This window comes from Centroberyx gerrardi, chromosome 18 (genome assembly GCF_048128805.1).
Source record: "Centroberyx gerrardi isolate f3 chromosome 18, fCenGer3.hap1.cur.20231027, whole genome shotgun sequence".
Lineage (NCBI taxonomy): Eukaryota > Metazoa > Chordata > Actinopteri > Beryciformes > Berycidae > Centroberyx > Centroberyx gerrardi.
Window position 1 is genome coordinate 27,240,404 of NC_136014.1, and position 20,204 is coordinate 27,260,607.

General features: G+C 46.4%; 1 protein-coding gene across 1 annotated transcript in view; it reads left to right on the forward strand.

Annotated features, from left to right (window-relative positions):
* The window catches only part of tiam2b (TIAM Rac1 associated GEF 2b), a 25,724-nt gene extending 6,545 nt beyond the window's left edge, over positions 1-19,179 (forward strand). The window contains exons 2-16 of the mRNA XM_078289783.1: positions 1,813-1,891; positions 2,030-2,119; positions 3,686-3,901; positions 5,074-5,246; positions 11,147-11,332; positions 12,583-12,651; positions 12,780-12,905; positions 13,164-13,272; positions 13,527-13,706; positions 14,890-15,008; positions 15,847-15,955; positions 16,573-16,631; positions 16,903-16,993; positions 18,045-18,132; positions 18,528-19,179. Coding sequence (XP_078145909.1) covers positions 1,813-1,891; positions 2,030-2,119; positions 3,686-3,901; positions 5,074-5,246; positions 11,147-11,332; positions 12,583-12,651; positions 12,780-12,905; positions 13,164-13,272; positions 13,527-13,706; positions 14,890-15,008; positions 15,847-15,955; positions 16,573-16,631; positions 16,903-16,993; positions 18,045-18,132; positions 18,528-19,179 — 2,346 coding nt within the window. The remainder of the gene's footprint in view (positions 1-1,812; positions 1,892-2,029; positions 2,120-3,685; positions 3,902-5,073; positions 5,247-11,146; positions 11,333-12,582; positions 12,652-12,779; positions 12,906-13,163; positions 13,273-13,526; positions 13,707-14,889; positions 15,009-15,846; positions 15,956-16,572; positions 16,632-16,902; positions 16,994-18,044; positions 18,133-18,527) is intronic.
* Positions 19,180-20,204: the final 1,025 nt, after the last annotated feature.

Genomic DNA, 20,204 nt, shown 5'->3' on the forward strand with positions numbered 1-20,204 from the left:
TCTCCTCTCCTCTCCTCTCTCCCTCCTGTCTCTCCTCTCCCTCCTCCCTTCTCCTCTCCTCTCCTCCTCTCCTTCTCACCTCTCCTCTCCTCTCCCCTTCTCCTCTCCTCTCCTCCTCCCTCTCCTCTCCTCCTCCTCTCCTCTCCTTCTCACCTCTCCTCTCCCCTCCTCCTCTCCTCTCCTCTCTCCTCTCCTCTCCCCTCCTCCTCTCCTCCTGTCCTCTCCTCCTCTCCTCACCTCTCTTCCTCCTCTCCTCTCCTCTCTCCTCTCTCCTCTCTCCCTCCTCCTCTCTCTCTCTCTCTCCTCCTCTCTCTCCTCCTCTCCTCTCACTCCTCTCCTCTCCCCTCCTCTCTCTCCTCCTCCTCTCTCTCTTCTCACCTCTCCTCTCCCTCTCCCCTCCTCCTCTCCTCTCTCCTCTCCTCTCCTCTCCTCTCCTCTGTCCTCTCCTCCTCTCCTCACCTCTCCTCCTCTCCTCTCCTCTCTCCTCTCCCTCCTCCTCTCCTCTCCTCCTCTCCTCACCTCTCCTCCTCTCCTCTCTCCTCTCCTCTCCCCTCCTCCTCTCCTCTCCTCCTCCTCTCCTCTCCTTCTCACCTCTCCTCTCCCTCCTCCTCTCCTCTCCTTCTCACCTCTCCTCTCCCTCCTCCTCTCCTCACCTCTCCTCCTCTCCTCTCCCCTCCTCTCCTCTCCCCTCCTCCTCTCCTCTCCTCTCCTCCTCTCCTCACCTCTCCTCCTCTCCTCTCTCCTCTCCTCTCCCCTCTTCCTCTCCTCTCCCCTCCTGTCTCTCCTCTCTCCTCTCCTCTCCTCTCTCTCCTCTCCTCTCTCCTCTCCTCCTCCCTTCTCCTCTCCTCTCCTCCTCTCCTTCTCACCTCTCCTCTCCTCTCCCCTTCTCCTCTCCTCCTCTCCTCTCCTCTCCTCCTCCTCTCCTCTCCTTCTCACCTCTCCTCTCCCCTCCTCCTCTCCTCTCCTCTCTCCTCTCCTCTCCCCTCCTCCTCTCCTCCTGTCCTCTCCTCCTCTCCTCACCTCTCCTCCTCTCCTCTCCTCTCTCCTCTCCCCTCCTCCTCTCCTCTCCTCCTCTCCTCACCTCTCCTCCTCTCCTCTCTCCTCTCCTCTCCCCTCCTCCTCTCCTCTCCTCCTCCTCTCCTCTCCTTCTCACCTCTCCTCTCCCCTCCTCCTCTCCTCTCCTCTCTCCTCTCCCTCTCCCCTCCTCCTCTCCTCCTGTCCTCTCCTCCTCTCCTCACCTCTCCTCCTCTCCTCTCCTCTCTCCTCTCCCCTCCTCCTCTCCTCACCTCTCCTCCTCTCCTCTCTCCTCTCCTCTCCCCTCCTCCTCTCCTCTCCTCCTCCTCTCCTCTCCTTCTCACCTCTCCTCTCCCCTCCTCCTCTCCTCTCCTTCTCACCTCTCCTCTCCCCTCCTCCTCTCCTCACCTCTCCTCCTCTCCTCTCCCCTCCTCTCCTCTCCCCTCCTCCTCTCCTCTCCTCTCCTCCTCTCCTCACCTCTCCTCCTCTCCTCTCTCCTCTCCTCTCCCCTCTTCCTCTCCTCTCCCCTCCTGTCTCTCCTCTCTCCTCTCCTCTCCTCCTCTCTCTCCTCTCCTCTCTCCTCTCCTCTCCCCTCCTCCTCTCCTCTCCTGTCCTCTCCTCCTCTCCTCACCTCTCCTCCTCTCCTCTCCTCTCTCCTCTCCCCTCCTCCTCTCCTCTCCCCTCCTCCTCTCCTCTCCTCCTCTCCTCACCTCTCCTCCTCTCCTCTCTCCTCTCCTCTCCCCTCCTCCTCTCCCCTCCTCCCCTCCTCCTCTCCTCCTCTCCTCTCTGTCTCTTCAGGTGTGTGACGAGCCAGATGTTTCCCCTCCCTCTGTCTTCACTCTTCAGTTTTCCCGGCCGGACGCTGCAGTGGACTTCGGTGAGAAAATAACTTCTTCATTCACTGAGCGGACTGACCGGAGGATCCGCTCGCCCCGCTGTCAGCCTGCAGTGTGACTGTGTCACACGCCGCTCTCTCTGACCTTTGCCCTCTGACCTTTGCCCTCTGACCCTGCAGGCTTCGCTGTGACGGGTCATGTGGACGGAGCGGGGAAGAGTCACGTGTTCGTCAGCGAGGTCGACCCGCTGGGCCTGGCCGCCAGCGAGGGTAAACACACAGGGAGAGACGGTCTGTCGGACAGTAAAGCTACGACAGCTGGACTTAGAGACTGCAAGACCCGCTATAAGACACGCTATAAGACACGCTATAAGACACGCTATAAGACACGCTATAAGACACGCTATAAGACATGCTATAAGAGCTGCTATAAGACATGCTCTAAGACACGCTATAAGACACGCTATAAGACACGCTATAAGACATGCTATAAGAGCTGCTATAAGACATGCTCTAAGACACGCTATAAGACACGCTCTAAGACATGCTATAAGACATGCTCTAAGACACGCTATAAGACACACTCTAAGACACGCTATAAGACACGCTACACGCTATAAGACACGCTACACCCTATAAGACACGCTACACCCTATAAGACAGCTATAAGACACGCTATAAGACATGCTATAAGACACGCTATAAGACATGCTCTAAGACACGCTATAAGACACGCTATAAGACACGCTACACGCTATAAGACAGCTATAAGACACGCTACACCCTATAAGACACGCTACACGCTATAAGACACGCTATAAGACATGCTACACCCTATAAGACACGCTACACGCTATAAGACAGCTATAAGACACGCTATAAGACACGCTACACCCTATAAGACACGCTACACGCTATAAGACAGCTATAAGACAGCTATAAGACACGCTATAAGACACGCTACACCCTATAAGACACGCTACACGCTATAAGAGAGCTATAAGACACGCTATAAGACACGCTATAAGACACGCTACACCCTATAAGACACGCTACACCCTATAAGACACGCTACACGCTATAAGACACGCTATAAGACATGCTACACCCTATAAGACACGCTACACGCTATAAGACAGCTATAAGACACGCTATAAGACACGCTACACCCTATAAGACACGCTACACGCTATAAGACAGCTATAAGACAGCTATAAGACACGCTATAAGACACGCTACACCCTATAAGACACGCTACACGCTATAAGAGAGCTATAAGACAGCTATAAGACACGCTATAAGACACGCTACACCCTATAAGACACGCTACACCCTATAAGACACGCTACATGCTATAAGACAGCTATAAGACAGCTATAAGACACGCTATAAGACATGCTACACGCTATAAGACAGCTATAAGACATGCTAGAGCTGTTTGCTATAGACTTGTCTGTATGATGCTACAAATGCTAACAGACTGCCTTTATTCATTCATGTGTTTAACAGTTATGCTTTTCCCTTTGTTGATTAATTTTTCTGTAACATAAAGCACCATGCAGTTAAACAGAGACAGTCTTACCAATGTAAAGTCGCCTACAGTTCAGCATCACACTGCAGATCTTGAAGGCGGACGCTCAGATTGGAGGAGTGGTGGGGGAGGAGCTTGGTGAAACAAGCCCCGCCCCCGCAGACAGATGGGGGGGCAGTTTTACACAGGAGCACCAGCTCTAGGTGCTTCTCTGTGACCTCTGACCTCCCTGTGTATCAGTCATTTGTAAAAAAAAAATAAAATAAAATAAACCCCGTCTGTCCTGGCTCTCCTTCTCCCCTCAGGCCTGCGAGCCGGAGACGAGGTCCTGGTCCTGAACGGAGCCGGAGTGTCCGGTCTGGACCTGGGCCTGATGCACTCCTTCTTCAGCCAGCAGACGCTCCGGCTGCTGCTGAGGAGGGAGGAGCCGAGCCCCGAGGAGCCCGGCCCCGCCTGGCCCGAGCCCGGTGACCCCGCTGACCCCGCTGACCCCCCCGCCCAGCTCCCGGCCTGGACTGCAGGTAGTGGAGAGACTTTAAAGGAATAGTTCACCCAGAAATGAAAACTCTGTTTGTTAGTCCATATCACACACTGCAAAACCTGACAGACTTGTTCAGTTATTCTCTCTCGTCTCCAGACTTATCAAGATTATTTTACGAACTTTTTTAGTGAAATCATCTCACTGCACTGGCAGATAATTTCACCGCTTTCAACAAATGTGCCTTTTTTTCCAGGAGAATGTAACTTGTTTCAGGACATTTTCTTGGTAAAAGTGAAATTGTCTTGGAGAAAGTTTCTTCATTGTTTTATGATGATTTCTTGAAAGAAGTCATACTGGCATGAATCAAGTGAAATTGATTGAATAGTGCGAGATGTGTGAGATAATTTGACTAAAAATATCATGAAATAAGTTCGGTAGGTCTGGAAACTTCCCCACTTCTGTGTTTGTGAAAAATCGGAAGAGGAGATAAATAACAGAGTAATATATTCCGTTTTGTTGGTGCTTTTATCCAAAGCTTTTACCGGTTGTGGACATGTTCAGTATGAGTGTTCCTCGTGGGAATCAAACCCTGAACCCTCGGTGCCTTGCTGCTCCCGTGCAGCCACACAGGAGTGTTTCCTCCCAGCAGAGCAGTCTGTCCAGATGGATCGCTCCTGCCTGCTGGGTTTTATCCTGAAGGCAGATCGATGCTCGTTGACACCAGTCAGATGCAGTTTAAACACCAGCAGAGATGCCCCTCCCCCTCCCCCATCCCCACCCCAGGGGAATTCTGGGAAATCTGCCCAGAGCACTGTAATGTGAGAATTTCTCCCTCACTGCCAGCAGAAAGCTTCACCTGGTTCATCCTGTATCTATCTATCTATCTATCTATCTATCTATCTATCTATCTATTCACGTGTTTGTTGTTTCCTTATTTATTAGTGACTCTATTCATCTCTAATGGGAGAAATAAGGTCAGAGGTCAGGGTCTGGAGCTGGTAGGGATTCAGTGTCTTGCTCAAGGACCCTTCAGCAGGGAGGATAACTGCAGCACAGGAGCTTTAACCCGGGTCCTAACCTCTAGGACCCACCGCCCTAAATATGCTTGTATTTATAGGAAAAGTACCATACTAATGCCTGACTAATACTAATATGACTAAAAATTATTATTATCTTCTTGATGATGTAATGGTGTGCTGCTTCCTCTCACAGATTCTCTGTTGACCGCTGAGAGCGTCCCGCCTCCTGTGTGTGAGGACGTCTCGTCGAGGCCCGGCGAGGACAGCCAGCCCCCGGGACCGGGACCGGGACTGGGACTGGGACAGGCACAGGGACCGGGACCGGGACCGGGACAGGCACCGGGACCGGGACCGGGACAGGGACAGGTGAGGACAAGCTTCTGTTACAGCGTTTGTGGGTTTGGGCTCAAACATCAGTTAGAAAATGCAGACTATCCATACTCAATATTTTGTTTGTTATTTTGTTTATTATTAGGATCCCCATCAGCTGTGCATAATGCAACAGCTACTCTTCCTGGCTCCACACAAAACATTAAAACAAGACAGAAAACTTAACATTTGCTTACAGTTCGTTTCATTACATCGCTTAGAGACTTTGTGTTGTTCTGGAACAGTCCGTTCAGTTTAAAAGTGAAATTAAAAAAGAAAAAAGAAAGAAAATAGAGAAAAAGAACGCTTCTAATACGATTCTAGTTCGGTCTCATCCCAACCACTTGGATTCCCTGCGAGCAATTATTACTGTTATTATTATCAGTTTTGCATTATCATGATTTAATATTAATTTTCAGTCGTTCAGGCGTTTCGCTGTAAGATAATTCCTCCTCTGCTGCCTCAATAGTGACTTTAAATAGAAGAATTCATCTGTATCCTCAGTGACCCAGTTTGCCCTCAGGGGTTAATAAAGTTCATCTCAATCTTAAATTAATATATAAGCACTTCCAAACTACAAACTCCTCTAGCTTCAGCAGGAGTCTCTCTCTCTCTCTCTCTCTCTCTCTCTCCCTCTCTCTCTCTCTCTCTCTCTCTCCCTCCACTCCACTCTCTCGCAGATTAACCATCTTAAGGTTGATTTATGTGGAGTTAAGTGGGTCACCAGGTATCAGGATGAGACTTATTTACATCACTGAAGCTCACCTGATATATTTATATAAACATTTACATGCATATGCAGCTAAAGACATAAATTATTACTTACTAATTTAGTTAGATATTTACACATTTAGTCTTTTCTTCCAAAATGAGATATCCGTATGGGCAGAAATATGTGTCACTAGAAACTGAAACTGAATTATTTATATTTGAATTTGAATTGCTCAACTTGAATAATTGCATTAAAAAACTGAATTTGAATCACATAATTTGAAATTGTATTGTTTAACTTGAATAACTGCATTGAAAAACTGAATCTGAATAGCATAATTTGAAATTGAATTTATTAGTTTGAAACTGAATTCCAATAAACTTGAAACTGAATGTAATATTATGAAATTGAATTCATTTGCTCTGAAACTGTATTCAGTTCTCACAATTCAAATTCAGTTCTCGTAATTCAAATTCAGTTTACTGAGACACATCCTGGTCGTTGAGGAAGAGCAATCGAGTGCAGATTCACAGAACTCCAGCCTTTATAAAAAAAATTTTTTAAAAGTATTGACTGCTGGCATGAAAGTGAAGCACATTATGGTTTAATATTGAGGTTGGGAGTCATCTGAAGACATTTGCTTACAAAATAGTTCATTTTTTGAAGACAGAATCTTTTTTTTTTCATATATTGCCTGACGAATTCCAGGTGGCAAAATCTTTCCAAAAATGATATGTAGCGGATTGGAATGAAACCCTTCATAATATGCATCTATATTCACTCATACAGTGACATTTTAAATCAGAGCTGATGCTGTGTGTTGTGTCTCCAGCCTCCAGAGCATTTCAGTTTTAATTCAGTGGGTTTTGTTGCGGACGATTCCAATATTTCCCCAAGCTGCACAGACACACGCCAAACATGTTCACAACACGCTTTCTTGAATTAGGCTGCTTGATTTACTCAGTTTGTGGATGTTGGTTGTTGATGATGAGGATGATGATGATGATGATGATGATGAATGGAGTAACAGGTGAGGTTGCGATACAACACAGTATGATAAAGAGTCAATCAAATAACACTAAAAGTAACCAAAATAACAAAACAAAGGTTACATTATTTTCAGTTGTTTCATTTGTTTTAATTGTTGAAAAGTGCTGCGCTCTCTGTGTCTTCCACCTGGACCAATCAGCTGGCAAAAGCCCTGTGATTGGTCACTTCCTATATTTCCTGTTTGAGTGTCTGGTGGAAACGGACCGAGCCACCAGGTGATGCTGTTCTTCAGCGTCAGGTGAGGTCCGAACACCCAGAGAGTCTGTTCCCCCGACTGAACCTCCGGTCTGAGTCTGTCAGGTTTTGTTCCTTAGAGTCAGACTGTCTTCGTATTCAGGCAGTGATCCACTTCCTCCGCCGCGGCTCAAATCCTTTCCCAGAATCCTCTTGTGTCCTCCTCGCTTCCTTTAGCCCAGACAGCACACATGATCCTGAGCAGGCTGCTAATCCAGGCTTAGGTCCTGAGGAGTGTGAAGCAGAGAGAGAGAGAGAGTGTGTGTGTTAGAGTGTGTGTGTGTGTGTGTGTGTGTGTGTGTGTGTGTGTGTGTAAAGACAGACCGAAGGGCTTAATGGCGTCCGGTGCAGGTGGCAGAACCGGAGGAAACTCGTAGGATGTTGTTCCTGACGAGCGGCGGCGGCCCCCCCAGGCGACCTCTGACCCCGGCCAGCGTGACCCCGCCCTGCTCGCTGTCTGTGGGGGCGCTGTGCTGGGTGCTGCCGCTGGAGGAGGAGGGGGAGGAGGAGGAGGAGGAAGAGGAGGAGGTAGAGGAGGTGTTCCCCCGCCTCGGCCCGTCCCTGACGGAGCGGCTGGCCGGGCTCCTGGACGAGGTCACTTCCTGTCTGGGCTGCGACCGGCCCGCCGACCGCATCGTCCTGCTGGTAAACGACCCGGCTCTCCGCGCTCTCCTCGCTCTCTCTGGGCTTGTCGGGTTTCAGCTGGCAGGCTGGAGGAGTTGACAGAGTTGCTGTGTTGCCGGCAATGTTGCTGCCAGCTGTCGTTGCTGTGTTTGTTGCTCTGTTGCTGCGTTGGTGCTGAGAGGAAACTGTTGCTCTCTGTTGTCAGGAGCATCAGGACACTTCCTGCAGTTTGTCTGTTGTCAGGAGCATCAGGACACTTCCTGCAGTGTGTCTGTTGTCAGGAGCATCAGGACACTTCCTGCAGTCTGTCTGTTGTCAGGAGCATCAGGACACTTCCTGCAGTCTGTCTGTTGTCAGGAGCATCAGGACACTTCCTGCAGTCTGTCTGTTGTCAGGAGCAGCAGGACACTTCCTGCAGTGTGTCTGTTGTCAGGAGCATCAGGACACTTCCTGCAGTTTGTCTGTTGTCAGGAGCATCAGGACACTTCCTGCAGTGTGTCTGTTGTCAGGAGCATCAGGACACTTCCTGCAGTCTGTCTGTTGTCAGGAGCATCAGGACACTTCCTGCAGTTTGTCTGTTGTCAGGAGCATCAGGACACTTCCTGCAGTCTGTCTGTTGTCAGGAGCATCAGGACACTTCCTGCAGTTTGTGTGACAGAGGTTTCTGTAATTTGGGTTCCAAACATTTGGCATCTTCGGATCTCTGTTAGTTGCCTTATTGCTTTGAAAACTCACATTTAACTGACATTTAGTAATGACACTGACTGCTAATTAGCATTCACCTTTGTATGGCTCGCCTCTGGAGCTAGAGATACACAAAAGCACGCACATCCAAACTAATTATAGCAAGATAGAGTCCGCACAATAGAAATGGCTCCAATGGTGTTTTTCATGTGCTGGTAATAAACACCATTGGAGCCATTTCTAGTGTGCGGACTCTATCTTGTTATAAACGCCTGTGTAGCCGTCTTACTTGAAATTTAAAGTCCTTTTTCATGTTTTGTTACGTCAAAGTTCGTCTTTTATCATGTAGTGTTTACGGGTTTTTTTTGTCCATCTACCTGCAACCAGAAAATCCTTTAGAAACAAAGAAAACAATGTTTGTTTTCTCAGTGACGCACATCTATTTTTTAAATAAATGTTAAAAAAAAAACTGTTCAGAGGTTTCAGGGGTCGGAGGGTCATGAATGAATGATTTTGGAAGTAAGAAAAAAGAAAAATAGCTTTGAGACTCTTCTGTGTGGCAGAAAACCTTCTTCTTCGTGCTTTTTGTGTCTCAGCAGGCGGACTGGGGCAGTTTGGTGTCGAGACTTTAATATTTTGCTGAGTTACAGTGATGTTACTGCCTACTGTGTGTTTAACGGACAGTTTCTCCACTTATTATATCATATATCGCATTATATTTCCTCTGCGATTTTATGCAGCGGTGGAGTCTGGCTCTTCATCCGTCCGTATCGACTTCCCACTTCTTAAAACATTCCTCCATCATGATAACAGCGTTAAATCTAAACATTACAACTCCACATCTTTATGCTTCAGAAGGCAGTTATTTTAATTTCCCATGTTCCCCAGCAGAAATGATTTAGTCCGGGGGAAACGCTGTATTACAGGCGTATATCAGGTTCGCTCCCCGGAGACAGGAGGAACAGAGCATGCTGGGAAGTTGAAAGCGTATGAAAGTGAAGCGTTGATGAAGGAATATTTCTCACCTTGCCTCTGTCCGCAGGTTATTAAAAGCCGGGTAATAGTCCGAACCTCAGGAATCTATCAGTTTGTCAGCAGTTTATTAGAGCCTGGCAGCAGAGGTTATGATGATGGATGAGGTTCAGCTGCTGGTCTCTCTTCACGCTCTGACAGGGAGAGACCGCCGGCTCATATCTGCCGCTGCCTCAGGGTCGTTGCTTCTGGCTGCTGTGACTCTGACCTTTGACCTCCGACCTCCTTACTGTTGGTTGATCTAGAAATTGAAGCTTATTCTACTGTTACACTAATAGAAAGTTGCTCTATCTAAGATCTCCAGCTAAACGCCTGGAATATAAATGTCAAGTTAACTCACTCTCTTCCAGTAAATTTGACATCATTCACTGCTCATATCTGATTGATTTTTTGGTGACTGTTCATATCTTTTCTAGGTTGTAACCCATATCTGATATATCAATATGAACCGACAGTGATGTCGACACTGAGCAGAGTAACAGTAAGAAAAGGCGTCACATCTGTTTTTGTTTCAACACATTTCAGTTCCAGTTTTGACTGAATTGAAGCGTCCCGTCGTCTGTTTGTCTCGTTTCCTCCATGCTAACGCTGCTCAGACAAAATTATGACAACTATCTCCTATAGGTGAATGATGTCAGATTGACTTGTTGTCATGGCAACGCTGACAAATCCCAATTTCAGCGCTAAAATACGAATACAACTCACATGTAGGTTGCATGCCCCAGGATCCAATTTTGTAGCACATATTCAGTGCCGACGTTTTTGGTTTCAGTCGACCTTCCTCAGTGCAGGAACTGACTACTGTAGCGTGTGTGTGTGTGTGTGTGTGTGTGTGAATACATGTACATGTGTGTATTTGTCATTTGTATATTGGTATTAACCAGTATACGTTTTACCAGCCTGTTGTTTCTGTATTCAGCTGGCTGGTCTACTTTAATCTGCTGAGTGAATCCCTGCTGTAATCAGTTGGTACCGACTGTGTGAAGGAGCGTCAGGTTTTGGCTCGAGCCCCAGTCCTGTGTCGGAGTCGGTGTTTAACCTCCGCTCCGTTGCGTCCCGATCAGCCCGCTGACTTTCACCTGCTGAAATCCACCAGGACGCTTTTAACTCTGACTAAACGACTCGATGGGAGGGCAGCTTTAAACCGGCAGGATGATTAAGAGGTCGATACGAGCTTCCTCTGACTCAGGGTGAAATCGGCCATCTTGAAATACAAAACAGACGCTTTGATTTCTTTCTGCATGTAGGATCTATAGGGTGAAAAAATACCATATTCTATTTTTTCTCTCTGGCTCTCATTTTGTTTCCTGTAACATCTCCATCATCCATGATCATTCTAGGGTTACAGGCCAAGGTGCTGTGACCTCTGACCCTTGACCTCCTTATTGTTGGTTGTTGGTAATGTTTGTGATCTAGGAGTTAAAGCTTATTCTACTGTTGCCCTTACTGGAAATCAGTTGGGTAAATGCCTGAAATGTAATGTGTCTTTTAGTGTAAGTGGATCAATCAATAAATGTATCCATCTGTTAATCAACCATCCGTCCCTCTGCTCCTCCGTCAGAACGTGGAGCGGGTGTACTCTCTGTACCAGACCTTCCCAGAAGGCCGTGCGGCGGAGGCGGATGTTCCCAGGAACCCGTACGGAGCGAGCGGCCCGCCGCCCCCCTCCCCCCGACACACCAGCGTCTGCCAGCGGCTCCGCAACGTCATCCAGGAGCTGGTGGACACCGAGAAGAGCTACGTCAAGGTGGGACACAGTACTGCTGATACATAGTACTACTACTACTACTACTACTACTACTACTACTACTGCTACTACTACTACTACTACTACTACTACTACTACTACTACTGCTACTACTACTGCTACTACTACTACTGCTGATAGACAGTACTGATACTACTACTACTACTACTACTGATAGTACTGATACTACTGCTACTACTACTGCTACTACTACTACTACTACTGCTGCTACTACTACTACTACTACTACTACTACTGCTACTACTACTGATACATATTACTGATACTACTACCACTACTACTACTACTACTACTGCTGATAGATAGTACTACTACTACTACTACTACTACTACTGATAGATAGTACTGATACTACTACTACTACTGCTGATAGATAGTACTGATACTACTACTACTACTACTGATAGTACTGCTACTACTGCTATTAGTACTACTACTACTACTACTACTGATAGTACTGATAGTACTGCTATTACTACTACTACTACTACTACTATTGATAGTACTGCTATTAGTACTACTACTACTACTGATAGTACTATTACTGCTAATACTACTGCTAATACTGCTGCTATTAGGCTACTGCTACTACTACTATTATTACTATTACTACTGCTACTGCAACTACTGCTGTCGCTACTACTACCACTACTATTACTACTACTGCTTCTACTACTACTAATACTACTATTATTACTACTGCCATTACTGATAATGCTATTACTGTTAGTACTGTAACTAATTCAGGTCTTGCTACTACTACTACTACTACTACTAATACAAATAATACTTTTACTACTAATAATACTAGTGCTAATGCTACTAATACTTCTACAACCACTGCTACTGTTGCGGTTGCTACTACTACTGTACTGTACTGTACTGTACTGTACTGTACTCCATTCTCAATCTCTTCATGTATAAAGTAGCTTATAAAGCACCACTTTGTGTCAAAGAGTTTGGTATCAGTTCCACCTTTCTGTATCCTGTATTTCTGTTCTTCTCTACATGCTAACAGTTAAATACACTGTGAATGCTGAGTGGACAGAACAGGATTCATCTTCACAGCATCACAACACACTAAACACTGAGAACACAGAGGAGGAACCACTACCAGTCTCCTGATGCTCTGTAGAGAGTTGATGGAAGTTGATGAAAATGATCTTGTTTGCTGAAAGCTGAGTATATTCCTTTAATAAAGATGATCCTTGTCTCCCTGTCCCTGTCAGGATCTGGTCTGTCTGTTTGACATCTACCTGACTCCGCTGCAGAGCGAGACTTTCCTCAGCAAGGAGGAGGTGAGAACTGAACAGCAGGGACGCAAGAAAAGAGTGATGGACAGAAAAAAACTTTAAACAGTTATTTTCCTAACCATGAAATATTCTAGACAGATAAAAACTGACGTTGTTCCTGTTCCCTCCCTCAGATGGAGGCTTTGTTCGGCAGTCTTCCAGAGATGCTGGACTTCCAGAGAGTGTTTCTGCAGACGCTGGAGGAGAGGATCGCCTCCTGTCCCAACCTCGGCTCCCTGGAGACGCCCGAGCAGTTCAAGGTACCGGCTGCTGTCCCGTACCAAGAGCTTTAATACTGCCATTACTACTACTGAGGGGAACGTTCTAGATCAGAGCACAGGGTCCGAAATCACCATCCAGCAAGACGGTGAAATGAGACTGGCAGATAAATCAATAAGAGACTAGACGGCAGATTCAGATTCAGATTCAGAAACCCTCTTCCAGGATGATCTAAATAAAAGCCAAAAATCTAAAACAAAAATTAAAAGTAATTTCTCTCTCTCTCTGTCTGTTGTCAGAAACTGCTGTTCTCTCTGGGCGGATCCTTCCTCTACTACGCCGATCACTTCAAGCTCTACAGCGGCTTCTGTGCAAACCACATCAAGGTCCAGAAGGTCCTGGAGAGAGGTGAGGAGGCCCCAAACATCCATCTTACCTCTATTTATGTTTTTAAAAAATGTCTTGGTATCTTGACTACAATTTAAAATAAAGTTCAGTGGGTTTGAACAAAGCTCGGCCGTGCAACACGTGTCTGTAATGACGGATCCAGAGTGGAAGAGGTTTTAAAGGAAAAATGTGCATGAAAACCCCAGTTGAGATGCAGGTCCATGAGGATCATCATCACTAACTCATCCTGTGGTCTCATGATGTTCTCTGTCCAGCCAAGACGGACCGGGCCTTCAAGCAGTTCCTGGAGGCCAGGAACCCGACCAAGCAGCACTCGTCCACGCTGGAGTCCTACCTGATCAAACCGGTGCAGAGAGTCCTGAAGTACCCGCTGCTGCTGAGGGAGCTGGTCTCTCTGACGGACTCCGAGAGCCACGAGCACTCACACCTCACAGGTACATACTGCTGTTAATACTACTACTACTGCTACTACTACTACTACTACTACTACTAGTATTACTACTACTACTACTACTACTACTACTATTACTACTGCTGCTGAGAGAGCTGGTCTCTCTGACGGACTCCGAGAGCCACGAACACTCACACCTCACAGGTACATACTGCTGTTAATACTACTACTACTGCTACTACTACTACTACTACTACTACTACTACTATTACTACTACTACTACTACTACTATTACTACTGCTGCTGAGGGAGCTGGTCTCTCTGACGGACTCCGAGAGCCACGAACACTCACACCTCACAGGTACATACTGCTGTTAATACTACTACTACTACTACTACTAGTAGTACTACTACTACTACTACTACTACTACTACTACCACTATTACTACTGCTGCTGAGGGAGCTGGTCTCTCTGACGGACTCCGAGAGCCACGAGCACTCACACCTCACAGGTACATACTACTATTACTACTACTACTACTACTACTACTACTACTACTACTACTACTATTACTACTACTACTGCTGAGGGAGCTGGTCTCTCTGACGGACTCCGAGAGCCACGAGCACTCACACCTCACAGGTACATACTGCTGTTAATACTACTACTACTACTACTACTACTACTACTACTACTACTACTACTACTACTACTATTACTACTGCTGCTGAGGGAACACACGCACCTGACTGAATGAATACTGTTAATACTATTACTATTAGTCCAACTACTACTACTGCTACTACTACTATTACTACTTCTGCTACTACTACTATTACTACTACTTCTACAAACACACACACCTGACAGGTAGACACTACTGCTACTACTACTACTACTATTGCTGCTACTACTACTGCCACTACTTCAACCAGTACTTCAAACCTAATTTAAAAAGGTTATGGAAGTTAGAAAGCATGAAAACAGAACATAACAATGAGAGAGCAGAATGAAAAGGGCAAAAAATAAGTGAAATAGTACAAAAGACAAGACAAAAGTTGGGAGCCAACACAGGCACAAACACACACACACACACACACACACACACGGTGATAAATGTCATGGCTTGGCCAGGGTTTGTGCCGGTTCAGTGTTTTCCCTGCTGACATCATGGTTTCCTCTCCTCTCTCTCTCTCTCTCTCTCTCTCTCTCTGTCCCTGCAGAGGCTCTCAGAGCGATGGAGAAGGTGGCCAGTCACATCAACGAGATGCAGAAGATCTACGAGGATTACGGCACCGTGTTCGACCAGCTGGCCGCAGAGCAGAGCGGCCCGGACAAGGAGGTACGACCGAGCCCGACTTCACTTCAGACCTTTATCACCGTTACAGGAACACAGGGAGAGTTGTTCCATCTGCTGTCTGGTTGCTGTGGATCTGACTCTTCTACTTTTAACAGCTTTCTCGTAATGATGTAGGAACCTTGATGATCATGGAATTGAAGCTTATAGACTCTGCTTATATACATTGTAAGAGCGTTAAGAGAGTTAAATGCCTATAATGTAAAATAAAGGGTTTCCAGTAAATGTAATGTTATGACTATTTCGAAGTCCTGCTTTCTGATGGATTTCTCCCCCTGCTGCTGCTTTTTAAGTGACATTTTTCACTCTACCAGGAGGGAATTTGTAGGATTTTGTGAGAAATGCTAAAAAGTTAGCAGCATTTCAAAAACAAAAGCAAAAAAAGCAAACCAAATTGACTTTGTGACAGCTTCAATTCAGATTATGTACTGCAGGCATCACAAAAAAATCCCTCCAATCTCTGTCCTATTTCTTTTATTGCATTTCATTCTTACAGCATATGATGGTCGCAGGAATATTATAAAGGCGCTTACACTGTGAAATTTGCACTCCTTATTTTTGGCTGCTTGTGATTTTTTGCTGAACTCTGAACTGAAGCCGATTCTGTTGCTGCTCACTGTGAGTCGATCCGGATTAGAGTCGCAGCTAAATGACTGAAAGGGAAATGTGATGTTCACTTACATGCCCAAACCTGCGGTACCTTCTCTTCCCACGGTGCTGTGATGATGATGATGATGCTGTTGATGTTGTAAATCCCAGAAAAGTCCTCCAGGGGAAGAACAGAAAACACAGCTCACTCTTAACCCCCTTGACCCCTCCTAAGGTGACGGAGATCTCGATGGGAGAGTTCCTGGTCCACTCCTCGGTGGTCTGGCTGAACCCTCTGCCCTGTCTGGGCCGGCTGAGGAGAGACCCGGAGATCACGCTGTTCGGTGGGTTCAGACCCGATCAATACACAGTGTTAACACCCAGTCACAGAACACACTGGCTTCTGGGAAAATACATTCTTTAAATTACAGGCCATTAACAAGTAGTAATAACTAAGTATTTTCCAAGTAACATAGATGTAATAACTCTTTAAAGCATTGGAATGACTACTGAGTAATATAATTTTTTGAACAATGACAACAAATAAAAGTCAAATTGAGAAAATAGCAAAGGAAGCAATTCAAGAAGGCAAACACAACTGGGATTTAACCGTAAAACTTCCACTTAACACCTGTGCTGCTATTAGGAGTTTTATGGTAAAAGCATCATTAGACCTAATGGACCGGATGAGAGGATTTCAACAATAAGATTTTATTATTATTTTGATAATAAGATAATTTAACATCTTGGGACCATGTTGGAAATAAGTGTTTTTCACTTTAACATGTTATCCTTTGGATTTTTTGTTTTGTTTTTTGTTTACTAATCCATAAATAAAATCAATCAATCAATCAACACCTGTGCTGCTATTAGGAGTTTTATGGTAAAAGCATCATTAGACCTAATGGACCGGATGAGAGGATTTCAACAGTAAAGTGACATGCTGCTGTTCTGTCCTCAGTGTTCAAGCGGGCGATCATCCTGGTCTACAGAGAGAGCAGCAAGCTGAAGAAGAGGATGGTGAGTCTGACGCTCGGATCCCACTTCCTAAACTTCTTAATCGAAGCAAAACAATTTTGTTTTGTTTTGTTTTCTTGCTTCAATAAAGCGTACGGAAGTTTTAATTTCTCAGTTCTGCCTTACTTCCAAAACCTTTTCTGAGCCTTTTCTGTGGTTTTCCTTCGATTTTCCTATAGTAGCCTACTTAAAAATTAGTCAAATTAAACAATTAACAGTGTCACTATGGAAACAAACGTTTAGCTTTGTCTCTCTGTGTGTCTTGTTGTGACAGACCGGCTCCCGCCCGGCTGATCTGGACCCCTTCAGGTTCCGCTGGTTAATCCCAGTATCGGCTGTCCAGGTCAGACTGGCCAACATCACAGGTTAGTGACTGGGAGACTGAAAACACACACACACACACACACACACATACACACACAACCAGACGAGCCAGGTTCAAACCCCGTCCTGCTGAAGGGTCCATGAGCAACACACTGACCCCCTACAGCTCCAGACCCTGACCCCTGACCTCTGACCCTACAGTTTCCCTACAGTGAGCAATAAAGTGCCACATTCACATACTGGAACTCTAAATACTGTTCTGTTTTACATTCAAATTTACAGTTGAGTCCAGACTGACTTACAGAAGCTTCAGTCTTTATTTTGCACTACATGTTTTATTTCCTTGTTGTGAAGCACTTTGTAACTGTGGTTTTGAAAACCGCTCTATAAATAAAGTTTATTATTATTATTACTGCAGAGTTGTCTTGCTCAAAGACACTTCAGCAGGACACACTGACTGTAGCAGGACGATTTATACACATCCTACATTTTTTACATTTTATTTCGTTCTCCTCCTTATATATTGTACTATTCCTGTCTCTCCGCCAACCTTAAAGCACTTTGTACACTCTGCTTTCAGAGAAGTGCTTTAAAAATAAAGTTTTTAAATTATTATTATTATTATTATTATTATTATTAATAAAAGTCATGTTTAGCTGTCAGATGCTGCCAGTCCTTGTAGCAAAAGCTCAGACAGTAAATTTGAAAGTGACAGTAGTTTTACGACAGTAGTGGGGCGACACTGTTTCAGCAGGGGGCGCTGTTGGTCAAGTGTGAAGTGTGTGTTTCTCTGGTGTGTGAGTTGGTGAAGTGTGTGTTTCTCTGGTGTGTTAGTTGATGAAGTGTGTGTTTCTCTGGTGTGTTAGTTGATGAAGTGTGTGTTTCTCTGGTGTGTTAGTTGATGAAGTGTGTGTTTCTCTGGTGTGTGAGTTGGTGAAGTGTGTATTTCTCTGGTGTGTTAGTTGGTGAAGTGTGTGTTTCTCTTGTGTGTTAGTTGATGATGTGTGTGTTTCTCTTGTGTGTTAGTTGATGATGTGTGTGTTTCTCTTGTGTGTTAGTTGATGATGTGTGTGTTTCGGTTCCCCCTGGCAGGAACGGAGAACCCGTGTGTGTGGGAGTTGGTTCACACCAGGTCCGAGGTGGAGGGAAGACCGGAGACGGTGTTCCAGCTCTGCAGCAGGTGACACAAACACTTTCCATCTTTATTTTCATTCAGTTTATTCACAAGGAAAATAATGCATTCATTTCAAGTGTAGAGACACTGAGCTTCTGCAGAGATTAGATGGATAATTGGAGTCATCAAGTACAGCAAAGTAAAGACCAAAAAAATGTATCTCTGGAAAACTAATAACTGATTGAAATGTTTCATCGTGATAATTTACTACTTTCCACAATTAAAAGAATCCAGACTTTGTATTGATATTGCCCATTTGCAGTGCTAAAAACTGTTTTGCAAAGTGTGGAAATTAGACTAACTAATATGTCAACATCTTGCAGTGACATTTATAGATTATTGAAGCTGTGTTCACACAGCGCTCAGCCTCTCAAACCCATATGTTTGTTGTTTTGTTCCAGTGGTTTGGAGACGAAGGCCAGCGTGGTTCGAGCGCTGCGCTCGCTCAGAGACGGATCCAGACGGGCCGTCCCGGCGGACCGCACCCCCCGAGACTCCGGCTCCCTGAGGAGGACCAAGCCGTCCTCCGAGCGGGGCGGGTCCTGGAGGAGGAGGCAGCAGCAGCGCCGCTCCGAGGCCCAGAGGACGCCGCACCATCAGCAGGATGAGAGCCGCGCCTCCGACCGCCTCTTCCTTATAGAAACCCGCTCCGAGCCGCCGGCGCCCGGCCGCGCCGCCACGCTGCCCCGCCCCGAGGCCGACGCTCTGGGGAAGAGGGCCAGGCTCTGCTCCCTGACCGGAGACCTGGAGGCCCAGCTGCAGAGGCTGAACTTCACCGAGGAGGGAGCGCAGGGCGACCGGGGGTTCGACCGGGGCTCGGACCGAGGCTCGGACCGAGGTTTGGACCGGGGCTCGGACCCAGGATTGGACCCGGGGTACGGTCGGCCGGCGGCGGCCCGGAGGAGCGGCGGCTCCGGGGGAGAGATGCTGGAGGAGCTGCACAGCCTGCTGGAGAGAGACTTCAGCGTTCAGAGCATGACGTCGGTGGTGAACGAAGACTGCTTCTATGACTCGGTGCTGGGAGTACAGAAGGCCGCCATACCGACGCTATAGAGCCGCAGGACTCAAATCCAGGAAACTACTTCACTCTGCAAGGCTGAAACCCAGAAGACAGCTGCACCCATCACACTACAGGGTTTAACTCCAGAAGCTTTCTGTACTATCCACCATATCCAGCTACAACCTAGAAGACTGTTGTACCCATCATGCTATAGGGCCAAACTCGCCATAAAAAAAAATTGCCATACCCAGCACACCATAGGGCTAAAATCTAGAACAGTGGTTCTCAACCTTTTTGCCTCGTGACCCATTAAAACGAAGCGATACCTACTCGTGACCCCCTGTCACAGACCCCCCCCCCATCACAATCAAAGCATGATTTTCCTTTTTCAGGTTGTTTCATTTGACTTATTATCAGAGACGGCCTAGAGACTATAGAGACTAGAGACTAGAAACTATTCAGTATTTCACAAGAAAAAAGCAAAAATTAGAGCATAATCAGAAAAATTACACATCATAACTAGAAAATATGCTCAGCAGAGCACAGACCCCCGCCATGTGTGACAATATCCCGCAAGGAAGTTATGCGCGTTTTGATGATAAGCCACGCCCACCACCACGCCCCCTTTTGACCAATCGACATCAAAAGTTCATCAGTTCTTCCTTGGCCCATCACCAACCTTCATACCAAGCAAATTCGTGCCCAACTTTGCAAATCCTAAATGTGTATAGTAGAAATATGTTTTTTCCCATAAATCATCTCACAACCCGCCAAAATGATCTCGCGGCCCTCTGGAGGGTCCTGACCACCAGGTTGAGAACCGCTGACCTAGAAGACCGTCACACTATCGGACTAAACTCCAGACGCCGAGACCAGAAAACTTTGGATGTGTGTCAGTTTGAAGCCAAGCAGCGTTTCTTCCCTCTGTCCTTAAACTCCAGAGGTTTTCTGCACCTCCAGGCTGTAGGACTCATATCCAGAAGACTGCCGTACCCATCATGCTATAGGGCTGACACCTCAGAGCAGCACTGCCGTCGAGTCACCAAACCCTCAAAGTCCCAAGTCCTCAATGTTCAAA